At 37.9% G+C, this 13,710-nt stretch overlaps 1 protein-coding gene across 1 annotated transcript in view; it reads right to left on the reverse strand.

Annotated features, from left to right (window-relative positions):
* The window catches only part of Rc3h1 (ring finger and CCCH-type domains 1), an 80,767-nt gene that overhangs the window by 24,121 nt on the left and 42,936 nt on the right, over positions 1-13,710 (reverse strand). Inside the window, exons 8-12 of the mRNA XM_038348963.2 lie at positions 8,067-8,185; positions 4,644-4,756; positions 4,057-4,338; positions 3,362-3,576; positions 136-503 (exon numbers count right to left, since the gene is read on the reverse strand). Coding sequence (XP_038204891.1) covers positions 136-503; positions 3,362-3,576; positions 4,057-4,338; positions 4,644-4,756; positions 8,067-8,185 — 1,097 coding nt within the window. The remainder of the gene's footprint in view (positions 1-135; positions 504-3,361; positions 3,577-4,056; positions 4,339-4,643; positions 4,757-8,066; positions 8,186-13,710) is intronic.

Here is a 13,710-nt window from a genome sequence, read left to right on the forward strand (position 1 = left end):
TAAATCTTTTTTAAAAAAAAAGAAATAATGTTTTCGTGCAAAAAGAATCAATTGAGAGGGTTATTACCATAGCAAATAAAAATACTCATAAATATAAATTAAGTTTAAGTAATAAGTTAAAAAAAAATAGCATACCCTGGGGTATGAAGGTCTGATCTGAGCTGGATGAGGGGCCACTGGATAGTAACCCTCTACCTGTTGGTATCGTTCTCTGGACTCGGGCACATAGGATGGTACTGCTGCAGATGGAATCTCAATGGGTATTGGGCTTTCCCGGAAAATCTCCTCTCTTGCGTAAGACTGAGCAGGGTACACACGGCGACCATCATAGTGAGATGGGTACATAGGAGGGTACTGTTGTGGTTGTGTGCCATACTGAGAGTTTATGACACGATCTTGGAGGTAGGGTGGATAATGATCCAAGTATGGAGGACCAGGTTCAGGAGCAGATGGTGGAGGTCGGACAAAGCGGGACACACATGGTGGTGGAGTATAGTACATACCTGTATAATACAAAAGAGGAACACAAAACAATAATAAGCATGCCTGCTTTTTTATATAAGCTTTGTTTCTCCTTTTAAAACATTCAAACAATTAAATGTTATAATCTATTCATTTCTTTATAAGCTTTCACAACACTTGTATAGTTAGGTTAGCTTTATGAAAATTAGCGAGCAAATACTATCCTTAGGGCCAGGAACGTAGCTTAGTGGTAGTGTTTGCTTGGAACTGGTAAATTCAATCCCAGAGAAACCTCCCCTTCCAAATAACAAGTAATTATTGAAATAAATAGAAAAGGTCAGTCTACATATAGTCTAAAATAGTAAGTTTATCCTTTCTTCTGGTTTGTCCTAATGGAACAGAGTCACTGGGAATCTTTCACCAGCATCTGTGATACTTGGGATCTACTTTAGTTTCTCCTCTGTGCCTTTTCTATTCAAGAATGCATTCATACTGATCAAGTATTTCATTATCGAGCAATCTTCTTAGTCCTTTTTAAATATTTCATTTTGAGGCAGGATCTTCTGGTTGCCCAGATTAGCACTGAACTCACTTTGTAGCCCAGGCACACCTAGAACTTGAGATCCTCCTGCCTCAGACTCCTCAGTAGCTGCTCTACCAGGCCCTGCTACTGTAGAGTTTCAACTTTAAAACTATTAGTGCTAGATGTAACATGCCATAGTCCACTTTTCATAAAACAGCATGCATAAGACCTGAACAGGCTCCAGCCAGTCCAAGGATAGAGGGGAGGTGAATATGTAAGCCACCACTAGATGAGGAACTATTAGCATTTGACAGTTGAGAGGGAAACATTTTTTCTGGTAGGCTGACTACTACCGAGCAGGTCCCACTCCCAAGATTATCTGAACTTGATGGAGAAAGAAAAGAAACAACAACACAGAGGCAACCTCAATGTTGGGTAGGAAATGGGATACAGATGTGAGAGGGTAAAAGGGTGGATTACTGAATCTACTCTGAAAAGAAAAAAGGGAGGATATAGATATAATATAAAAGGGTAATTATTGAATCTACTTTTAAAAAGTAGTTTTAAATGTTTTACATTGGACTGGACTTTTGTATATTGTATACAAATTTTGGATATTGATATAAATTTGAGACTAATTTTGTTAGAACATACTGTACATACATTTCCACTCTTGTTCAAGATATTGTACCATACAGTTCAATTAACAATGTAATAATACAAATCTAGTCCTTGAAAGTTATTATCAACAACTATTTTGGGTAATAAGAAAATGCAGGTTAGTAATTAGTCACCTATTACAACTTATAGTCATATTAGGTATGATTTCAAGGTCAAATAAAAATACATTTTAGATAAACAGGTCATTTTAAAACACTTCAGAGATCTACAGACTATCACATTTAAGATGTTTTAATACCATAGGTGGTGGTTCTTCTTCTTCTTTTTTTTTTTAATGACAGTGAGACATGTCTGCTACTGGCAGCATCAATCTACTTCAGAAGATGATGGACATCAAAGAAACTCCACACAGAATTTACTTTTTTTGTGGCAAAAGTAAGACACTGGGCAAGAAAGTGCCCTTGCTTTGACTGCTGACAGTATGCTGTCCTAACTGGATAAGCAGAATGCAAAAAAAAAAAAAATAAAAAATAAAAAGTGACTGCCAAACCTTATCAAGACGAGGCAGGACAGTCTTTCAAAATTCTTGCTTCGGGCTGGAGAGATGGCTCAGCGGTTAAGAGCATTGCCTGCTCTTCCAAAGGTCCTGAGTTCAATTCCCAGCAACCACATGGTGGCTCACAACCATCTGTAATGGGGACTGGTGCCTTCTTCTGGCCCTCAGGCATACACACAGACAGAATATTGTATATGTAATAAATAAATAAATATAAAAAAATTCTTGCTTCATAGAAAAGTCTGTCAAATATTCTATGTCTTTAGGCTAGAGACAGATGCTAAATGCTGCAGATGAACTTTGGGTGACTGTCAAGGCAGCCAGCTGTTTCTGTCATTTCTCACATTTTTTGCTTGCACTTCCTGCTTACTCAGTTAATGTTATTTCCTTCTCAGGTACTGAGAGACTTAAAGATTAGATAGTTACAGTTTTCCTTGTTTACCTGATGCAGAGAAGAAACTCATTAAAGAAGTGTAAAGTGTATAAGGTTGAGAGACATCAAAAGATAGTTTTGGATGGTAAAACAAGTTACAATAGAGAATAAATTAGGTACAAGACTTTGGACTCACCAAGATAGGATATGGAATATTTTCTCTGAATTTGTCAAATGCAAATGGACTAGACGTTGTATATAGTTGTTGTACTTACTGTATATAGTTTTTATTAAATTAGTTATAGCCTTTTTTATTTTAGACAAAAAAAGGAAACACAGTGATATTTTGTTTGTAATCTAACAAATAGAGCTTGCCTGAAGATCAGAATGTGGAGCTAAGTCAATACGTAGTTAGCCTTAGAAGCCAGGCAGTGGTGGTACACACATTTAATCCCAGCAGACTAGGAAGCCACTGAGAGCAAGCCAGAGTAAGAAGCAGCTCTCCATGGCTTCTGCATTAGCTCCTGCTTCCAAGGTCCTGCCCCATTTGAGTTCCTGCCTGACTTCCTTCAATGATGAACAGCAATGCTGAAGTTTAAGTCAAACAAATCCTTTCCTCCCCACCTTGTTTTTAGGTCATTGTGTTTGGTTGTAGCAATAGTAACCCTAACTAGGACAGAAATCATACTGTAAATTTAGTTTGTAGCCACTACACACTTTTTTTTCCAGTCTTGGTCAGCTAAATGTTAATCCAGTCTATAAATTTGATAGATTTTATCCTTTTTGCCTATATGATAAATCTGGGTGACTAAAGGAAATATATTACCCTGCTGATAAGGAGGTGGCTCAAATGCTGGGGCAGTTCCTCGAGGATCCTGGTAATAAACATCCGCTTGTTGTGCTGGATATAACTGAGAACCTCGAGGTACCATCTGAATTGGTTTGGTGACAGACATGGGAGGCAGATCTGCTGGCCCCCTTGGAGGTACAGGATGTGGATTCACAGGTAAGGCAGAAATACTCTTAGGAGCAGATTCCAGCCTAAGAAAGCAAAATTATACAAGACAAATGTAAAGTCTCTAAAATATACTTTTAATGCACATTAAATGTTTCAAATAAAAAACTGCTAGTATTTAGAAAACTGATATATTCGAATGTTGATCTCTTCAAGTTTAAAAAAAAATTAACTGTCCTTAAAAAAAATTATTAGTGCAGAAAAAAGAAGTAAAAGGCAACAACACAAAGGCATAAAATTTATTTTGGGGGGTCAGGTTGCAGCTCAGTTGTTGGGTTCAGACCCCAGCACAACATACATAGCTGGGCATGCCTGCAATCCCAGTACCTGGGAGCTGAGGTAAGAGAACCAGATTTTCATGGTTATCTTTGGCCACAAAGTGAGTTTAAGGGCAGACTTTGACTTAAAGCATAAGAAAAACAGCAACACCTAGTAAACACTGGCTTTAAAATCAAACATTTCTTTTCCCTCTACTTAGTTTACAAGGAAGAAATGTGAAGACGTACAGGTCAGGAGGGGACCCAGGAGCACTGCTGCTCAGGTGGTCTAGCTTTCCTGGCTTCAGACTAGAATCAAAGCTGGGGTCTGTCCCACGTGGAATCAGCTGTGTCACTGTGCTCCCTGCCGATACAATTCCATTTGGAAGTGCAGGAGGTTTCCTGCTCGACAAATCCACTGCACTTTCATCAGGAAGCATAGGTGCTGAAGGCAGGCCCACCTCATTAAGTTGACCCAAAGAGGCACTCAGGGGTCTTCTGGGAACCAGACGTTTGTTCATTTTACGAAATCTATATGAAAAGCAAATATTTCAACTAAAAATATACTACGCAATAAGTAAATATCAGTTAAAATTGTTAAAAAGTACTAGAACTTTGTGTAAAAATGACTCATTTTGTTAACTAGTTAATGATAAAATATAGTTTCATATTTATAGAAACAATGCAATAAAAATGAAAAATACTTTTAAGAAATGTACTTAATTCATAAAGATTTCTTATGTATTGAAGAGAATTCAATGATTCTTTTTGTATTTTTTAAAGGCAACAAATTATTTCTTATCCAAAAGTCCGTGTCTCATGGTTTTCATACTTACTTTTCCAGTTCTTCTTGTGAGTGTGCAAAGGTACAGCTGGCCCCACGAGGGCATCCTCCCCTCTGCTTCATATCTCGACACATGTATGTTTTGTATTTGCTATGCTGTGGAGGCTAAGACCAAGACCAAACATTAGACATAAAACAAAACACACAATAACAAATGTAATTTTTATGTTAACAGTTTAGGATTCTGATAGATATCTGATATCTGATAGATAAATTTAAGCTAATTCCCATATATTTAAACTATCCAGAACAAAAGTATTATAGGGGGTGGAAATCCCAGAGTTCAAAATCAAATTCTTTTAAAGGTTTATTTATTAATTTATACAGCATCTGCCTACATGTATCCCTGAAGGCCAGAGGAGGGCACCAGATCTTATTATAGATGGCTGTGAGCCACCATGTGGTTGCTGGGAATTGAACTCAGGACCTCTGGAAGAACAGTAAGTGTTCTTCACCCCTGAGCCATCTCTCAGCCCCCAAAATTACATTTTTAAATTTTATTATGTGTGTGTGTGTGTGTGTGTGTGTGTGTGTGTGTGTATAGAGGTAGACAATGGAGGACCAAGAACAATTTTGTGGAGTTGGTTCCTTCTTTATACTTTTTTTTTGATTTTTAGAGACAGGGTTTCTCTGTGGCTTTGGAGCTTGTCCTGGAACTAGCTCTTGTAGACCAGGCTGGCCTCGAACTCACAGAGATGCACCTGCCTCTGCCTCCCGAGTGCTGGGATTAAAGGCGTGCGCCACCACCGCCCGGCTTTCTTTATACTTTTACCTGGGTTCCAGGTATTGAACTTAGTTGCATAAAAGCCTATGTTTGCTTTTTTAGTTGCATAAAAGCCTTTGCCTGCTGAGAGATCTTTTCAAGTCCAAAATTAAAATTTAATAGTAGTACAGGAGGCTCAGAGTTAGGGCTGTTCTTCCGGAGGACCTGAGTTCAATTACCCACATGGCAGCTCACAATCATGTAGAACTCCAGTTCCAGGAAATTAGGCACCCTCTTCTGGCCTCCATTTGCACTAAGCACATATATGTACATGCAGACAAAACACTCATTCATAAATATTGAAAATAAAAGTGCTTCTACTAAAACAACACAGCCTGAGTGTTGGAGCAATCATGAAGTGGGGTTAGTGCAGCTCTCAGACTGTGTCAGAGATGTTTCTCTGTGCAGTGGATGAGGTTAACAAACTCACAATTACTCATAGTGCAAAGAATAGGTGACTACGGAGGGCTCAACTAAAAATGAGACATGTTTATGTCGCTTGTTCTTATATGTACACACATACACACACACACACCCCCCAAGGCTTAAGAGTTCAACATGAATGAGGAGTCTGGCAGAAAGACTGCCACACCAGTGCACTCACAAACGTCAGCAATTGTGATCACCCGCATAAAGTAGAGTCAATCAAGATTCTAGCATGGAATGGGAAGAGGCTCATGAGCCCCTGAACTAACTGAGAAGCTTTGAACAGTGATAACTCATGAAGGAGGACGATTCGAAGTATGTTGACCATGCTCTAGGGCTGCTCTTACATTCAGAAGTATATAGATAGTATAAATTGCAGTTGGTAGGCTATGAAATTTAAATTTTAAAAAAGAGGACATTAAGTTGGAGGTACAGGTGAGTCTGAGCTCAGGAGTTAATGGGAGGAGCTGGGGAATGAGCATAATCATCACTATATAAACTTCTCAAAGAAAATGAAAAAAAAAAGTTCTAACATGCTGATATTCTCAAATACATGTGGTACCAAAACTATTAATTTAATTATTAATAATCTAGATATGATTCATTGGTTAAGAGCATTTTTGTAGAGTACTGGGGGGGTTCAGTTTAGTTCCCTGCACCCAAGTGGAGACTTACAGGCATCTGTAACTTGAGTTCAAGGGGATCCAATGCCCTCTTCTGACTTATGAGGGCACCAGGCCAAACATGTTGCAAATATATACACAGAAAAAAACCATACATATACATAAAATATTGAACTTTTTTTCTTTCAATAAATTTCAAGGTTCTCTTTCCATATTTTAAAGAGTTTAAGACTTTAACAGCAGTCTCAGCATCTAGAGGTTGAGGAAGGAAGATCAAGCAGTTCAAAGTCTTTCTTAACTATACAGTGAGCTTATGGTAGGGGAACAATGGACCAGCCTGACTCTATCTTGTTATAAGGTCAAAATAAGTTCATTCCTGTTTCCTGTAAAACTTGGGTTCGACCATGTCTTGACCCAATTTTCGGAATTTGGTATGTTCCACAACCTATAGCCTAATCTTCACCCTGATAAGTAAGATGTTCTAACAAATAATTTTTGAGATGTTGGGCCAAGTTCCTATGTAACCAAAAACCCAACCCTCTAGTCTTGTAGGGGCTAATATAAACCCCATTTTAGGGAGATAGCTCTGCCTAACAAAGCTTGCATAATTTGGCCAAAGAATTTAGTCTTTATACTTGTTCAGTGGGATTAAGAGTGGGCTATGTGAGACACTGTCTCACAAAAAATAAAACAAAAAGACTTTCAAAATTTAACCTCTTTTAACATTTGTGTAGTTATCATATAACACATAACTGTGCATTAAAAAAAAGCCCCACAAAATCTGGGCCAGCAAGATGGTTCAGTGGGTGATGCTGCCAAGCCTATCAACCCAAGTTTGATCTTTAGAACCCACAAGGTCTTCTCACCAAAACGTGTATGCCCACACATAAACAGAAATAAGTGTAAAAAATATTTTTTAAAATTATAAGATGACTCTGCACACTAGTGAACATAAACATTATTAATGAAATTCCTGAAAATACCAACAGATTAAAAAAAATCTACAAATATGATAGGTACTAGTGATACAGCATTGGTGACATTATTATACTGAAATGTAATACAAAGTGTAGAGAGTAATCATTTTAAAATGGAATAAGCTTTACCACAGAATCAAATTTTATCCATCAAATGTTGCCATAACTGATGTAAAATGACCCCAAAACAATGAGCAATAAGAATTACTGTCAAATAAAATTACTTAAGCAACACAAACACACTAACTGCTAACCATGTTAACTTATAATTTCTACAGTTTTTTCTTTGAAAAACAACTTTAAAAATTATTTTATATGTATGGGTGTTTTGCCTACATTTTGTCTGTGCACCAGTGCATGCCTGGTACCCACAGAGGCTAGAACAGGGAATCTGATTCCCTTGAAACTGGAGTTACAGGAGGTTGTGAACCACCATGTGGGTGCTGAAACTTGAACCTGGGTTCTTTGGAAAAGCAGCCAGTACTCTTAACCACAGAAACTTTCTTCAGCCCCTATAGTCAGAAACTTAAAATATATCATAAATTTCTGTTTTGTATCTCTACCTATACTGGCCAGTTTCTAGGTATACCTAGAATGACTTATCATTTCAAACAGCAACCTCTTACCTGCTGTTGGTCTGCTCCTTTTTTGCTGTGGTTCTGAATATAATCGACCAGTCCATGTACTACTGTACGTACAGCAACCAGGCCATTTTCTAACTGTTCCCATGTTGGAGGAGGAGCATCTATAAAATTAAAAATTAAACAAAATCTATAATCTTATGCAATATTTTATCTAATATTAAACCAATCAAAGAATTATATCAGCACTTTGATGCAATCAAGTTGATCATTACAGACAGAGCTTTCAGACTCTTACTCATCTGTGATGATTAGTGGTATCAAATGAAAAGGACCTAGGATCACCTGAGATGGGTCTCTGCGTTTGCCTGTGAGGGATTCTCTTGATAATGTTAACATATACAAAAGACTATCCCCTAGGCAGAAGATTATGGATTGTATAAAATGGAGAAAGCAAGCTAAGCAATAGTTACATTCATCCCTCTCTGTTTCCTGACAGTGGATATGATGTGAGCACCTGCCTCAAGCTCACGTTGCCTTGACTTCTCTGCCATGATAGACAATACCTTGAGCTGAGAGCTAAAATAAACCCTCTCTTAAACTGCCTCCACAACACACACATTAACACATAGTTACATAGAATAAAGTGAGAAGACATTTTCTCTCTCTCTCTCTCTCTCTCTCTCTCTCTCTCTCTCTCTCTCTCTCTCTCTCTCTCTCTCTCTCTCTACCTACGTACCTACCTACCTACCTACCTATCTATTTTTGTTTTTTTTCGAGACAGGGTTTCTCTATAGATTTGGAGCTTGTCCTGGAACTAGCTCTGTAGACCAGGCTGGCCTCAAACTCAGAGATCTGCCTGCATCTGCCTCCCAAGTGCTAGGATTAAAGGCGTGCGCCACCACTGCCCAGCCGAGAAGACATTTTCATAGATTAATTCTATATAAGACTACTGTTGAACTGGGTTTTAAAACACAAATGGCATTTTAACACTGGGAGGGAGAATCAGGTTTGAAAATACAGGAAAAACACACAAAAGACCACTAGCCCTTCCTGAGATACATACACACTATATATATATATTCATTCTTTCTTTCAAGTCCATTCAAAATCCAGTGGCCTTCCCTTCTATAAGCCTGATCTCTCCATGTAGATTATGAACTAACTGCCTCTTTCTAATGGGATTTGAGTTCTTCATGCTGCTACTTCTGTGCTCAGAAATTCTACTGTGTATTTCCATACTCAGAATAAAGGTTAAAGTTTTTTCTGCAATGTAAGGTGATCTAAGATGATCTCTTATCATGGTCTTCTCTTCCATTACCTCTGTCTAAGCTTGCCGCCACTATGGAAAACGTCAGTCATACTTCTATACCAAGGTCTTTACACTTGCTCTTCTCTCTGAATAATGTTTCTCCCTTAATACTTTACTGACCATGGTTAAACCTTTCTTTTGGGTCTTTAACCATATTTAACTTTGTTTCTCTCTTTTTGTTTTATTTTTAAGCCTCCAGGTGTAGAAACCAAGACCTTGGAGCATGTTAGGCAACACTGTATTACATCCCCCCACCCTCATTATCAAGGAGACCATCTCTGTCTAAAGTTTACAAATACTTGTTCCACTTTCTTTGCTCTGTTTTTTCAATTCTTCATTATCTAAGTACTCTTACATTTTTATCATTTGTCTTATTGTCTAGATCTTTACCTTGAATATAGTGGGGGAATTTATTTTGATTATTAATTACTTCTGCAGCAACTAGAATAATAATAATGTCTGTTGCTTGCATTGTTTCTGTTGAAGCATTGCACTGCCATGCTTTTCACCATAAAGATAAATAATGGATGAAACTTCTCAAACTATAAACCAGCCCCAATTAAATGTCATACACACGCACACACACATACACACCAATGAATCATATATACATTATGAGAAAAAGAAGAGTGGGGGTTCTCTAAAGATTCTGGACCAACAAATGGAAGAATTGAGCAGTCAATAGGAGGACAGGGATTAAGGTCCCACATTTGGACAGATGAACTCTGAAATGTTTACAAGACATTCAAAAGGACTGTTAGATGGATACACACATAACAACACAGTGCTAGGGGAAAGGGTCTGAACCTAAAGGACCATTAATTAACACATGCCATTATATTTTCTGCCACCAAAAGGTGAGGGGGGAGATTAATTTATACCACTGAATGAAGTACAAATTTACTTAAGTTTTAGAAAAATGAACTTAAAAAAACAAACAAACTGGCAAACAAAAAAATCCAACAACATGATAGTCCACAACCATTTTTAACTCCAATTGCATGGAGTTAAAATCTGACATCCTCTTTTGATCTCCAAATATACCAGGCATGAAGACAGTCACACACATGCAAGCAAAACCTTGATACACAGAAAATAAATCTAAAAACAACTTTTTTTTTCTCTTTCTTTCTTCCTTCCTTCTATTCTTTTTTAGTTTTTTTGAGACAGGGTTTCTCTGCAGCTTTGGGGACTGTCCTAGAACTAGCTCTTGTAGACCAGGTTGGCTTCAAACTCTCAGAGATCTGCCTGCCTCTGCCTCCCGAGTGCTGGGATTAAAGATGTGTGCAACCACCCATCCTAAAAACAACTATTAAAAAGATTTAAAAAGTAATTAAAATGTGGGCAAATCTATTCAAAAATGATAAAGATATTATCTTTCTTGGGAATGAGTATAAATTGACATTCAAAAAGTAAAGTCAGAGATTATGGAAATGTAAAATAAGCAGATGGCAATGACAAATGAAACTGACAGAACAGGGTGATTTAGAATTCAAGAAAATTGATTCAATGACAATGACAAGCCATGCTGAGGGTTGGGGGACTAGAGAGACAGTCAGCAATCAAAAATGAGTCTGTTCTTACAGAAGACCCAGGTTCAGTTGCCACCATGCACACATGGTAGTTCACAAACAACAGCAACTCTAGCTCCAGGGGATCCAGTGCTTTCTACTGGCCTCAAGGGACTTACCAAAGAAGAACAGATAAACTATGTCTCAAAGGGTATGTAGAACAAGTGAAAGAACATTCGGACGAAAAAAATAAACACAACTAGAAGAGTAGGCATCAAAGATGAACTCACTTTGAAACAAATCATGGTGCACATCAGGAAGCATTTGGGAAATGTGTCTGGAGTGATGATACTAGCATTGACAGAGCTCTTTGGAAATCTATTTTATACAGAGGTAACTCTTGATACTAAGAATGCTGAGGAAATAGCTCCAAGGGCACAGACACTACTTCTGTGGATGGGGGTAGAGTGGGGTGGGTGATGTGATGTGGGAGTCTCCTCGGTGTACTGTGATTACCTTTAATGAATAAAGAAACTGTTTGGGATCTATAGCAAGGCAGAACTTAGGTAGGCAAGGAAAGCTAGGCTGAAGCTGGGAGGAAGAAGGGCAGAGTCAGAGAAACACTATGGAGACGCTGCCAGAGTCAGACATGCCGAAACTTTTGCCAGTAAGCCACTGTCACGTGGGATAAATTAAGATATAAGATTTAGCCAATAAGAAGCTAGAGCTAACGGGCCAAGCAGTGTTTTAAATAAGCTAAATCAGCATGTATATTGTAAGGCATCATGACTTCCAAATTTGGGTCTAAGGATATGTTGCTTTGGAAAAGATGTTCTTCTCCTATTTCCACAGAGGATAAGAACCTGTGGATTACTTCCAGACTGGTGTGGTTGGATGGACCAAGGCTACCCTGAAAGGTCGCTGTGAACACCCTAAAAATACCCTCAAAAACTTACTTTACCCAATAAGCAGCAGGAAGCAGTTTGGAGAGAAATAACTATGCCCATATTCCCAAATATTGTTTATAAATGTTTATATTTAAAGGGGGATATGATATAGATAATTTGCACTGGTATGGACCTTGGTTTATTGATACAAATTTAAGGTCAACTTTGTTATAAGTATAATTGTGCTCTTGATTAAGGTATTGTGTTTGTACAGCTCATTTAAAAATATAATGTATAATTAAGAAATATAGCTTAATAGAGTCATCTATAATAGACAAAATTGTAGTTATGTTAGTTAGATTTTTCTACATGTAGAGATGTATTTTAGATGGATAGGTATTCTTCAAATCTTTCAGAGAACTATGGAATATGGCATTTAAAATATTTTAATAACTTAGAACTTTTCATGACAATGAGACAAAACTGCTTCTGGCAGTACCAATTACTTTAAGAGGAAGATAGGCGTCTAAGAGGCTCCTTATGGAGTTTGCTAGCCATTTGGGCAAGAAACTGCTCTTGCCTGGACTGCTTAACTGGAAATGCAGGACCCACAGAGAAATAACTGCTGAACTTGCCTAAAGGTGAGATTGTCCTTCAGGGTTCCTGCTTCAGGAAAGAGTCTGCCAGATATTCTGTAGAAGAAAGTGACTAACAAACTGCCAATAAAGGCAGACCTGTCTTTGAAATTTCCTGCTTCATGGAAGTCTGCTGGATGCTATGGGCTCTGAAGATGGATACCCCAAAGGTACAGAAGAATTTTGGTTGACTGTCCAGGCAGCAAGAAGTCTATGTCAATTCTAGGGTTTTGGAAGTTGCTTACAATGCATTTCCAGTTTACTTAGGTCTTTGATGGAGTTGTAGAATTTATAGTAATAGCTTTCCTTAGTTGTGATAAAAGATAAAGTAGAGGGGCTGGAGAGATGGCTCAGAGGTTAAGAGCATTGCTTGCTCTTCCAAAGGTCCTGAGTTCAATTCCCAGCAACTACATGGTGGCTCACAGCCATCTGTAATGGGGTCTGGTGCCCTCTTCTGGTGTGCAGGCATACACACAGACAGAATATTGTATACATAATAATAATAAATAAATAAATAAATAAATAAATAAATAAATTTTTTTTAAAGAAAGATAAAGTACAGGACAGGCTCTAAAGCCACAGGGAAACCCTGTCTCGAAAAACCAAAAAAAAAAAAAAAGATAAAGTAGATGTAAATATTTTAACTATTTCTTGCTTGATACCTGTTTTATATGTAATTTTGCTACATTAAAGTTTTCCTTTATGTTTAAACAGAAAAGGGGAAATGGTCCTTCTGTCTATGTGTTGTATTTATTGGTTAATGAATAAAGAAACTGCCTTGGCCTGTTAATAGGGCAGAACTTAGGTAGGCAAGAAAAACTAAATGGCATGTTGGGAGAAAGGAGGCAGAGTCAGTGAGAAGCCATGGAGCCGCCGGAGACAGATGCTGGGAACTTTAGCTAGTAGGCCATGACCTCGTTATGATGCACAGATTAATAGAAATGGATTAAATTAAGATATAAGAGTTAGCCAATAAGAAGCTAGAGCTAATGGGCCAAGCAGTGATTTAATTAATAGTTTCTGTGTGGTTATTTAGGTTCTAGGCTGCTGGGACGAACAAGTGGGCCCTCCTCAAACAGTGATGCATATTAAAAATAAAGCAGCAGAAGCTTTTCTGTACAAAGAGGCAGCCAATATTAATAAGTGCTGAAAATATAGGAAGTAGCTTAAGAGTTCGACATCATCTCCAGAAGTAGTAACTAGGAAACTGTAGTAGCTGTATGGAGCGCTACCTCTGCTTAGAAGGAAACCTTGAGAAGACAGCAGCTAAAATATTGTTCAGCTAACAAGTCACTGGGTATATTTTCAGGTCAAGGAGGGGTGAGAAAGAAATGCCCAAGTACT

Source organism: Arvicola amphibius, chromosome 12 (assembly GCF_903992535.2).
Source record: "Arvicola amphibius chromosome 12, mArvAmp1.2, whole genome shotgun sequence".
Taxonomy (NCBI): Eukaryota; Metazoa; Chordata; class Mammalia; order Rodentia; family Cricetidae; genus Arvicola; species Arvicola amphibius.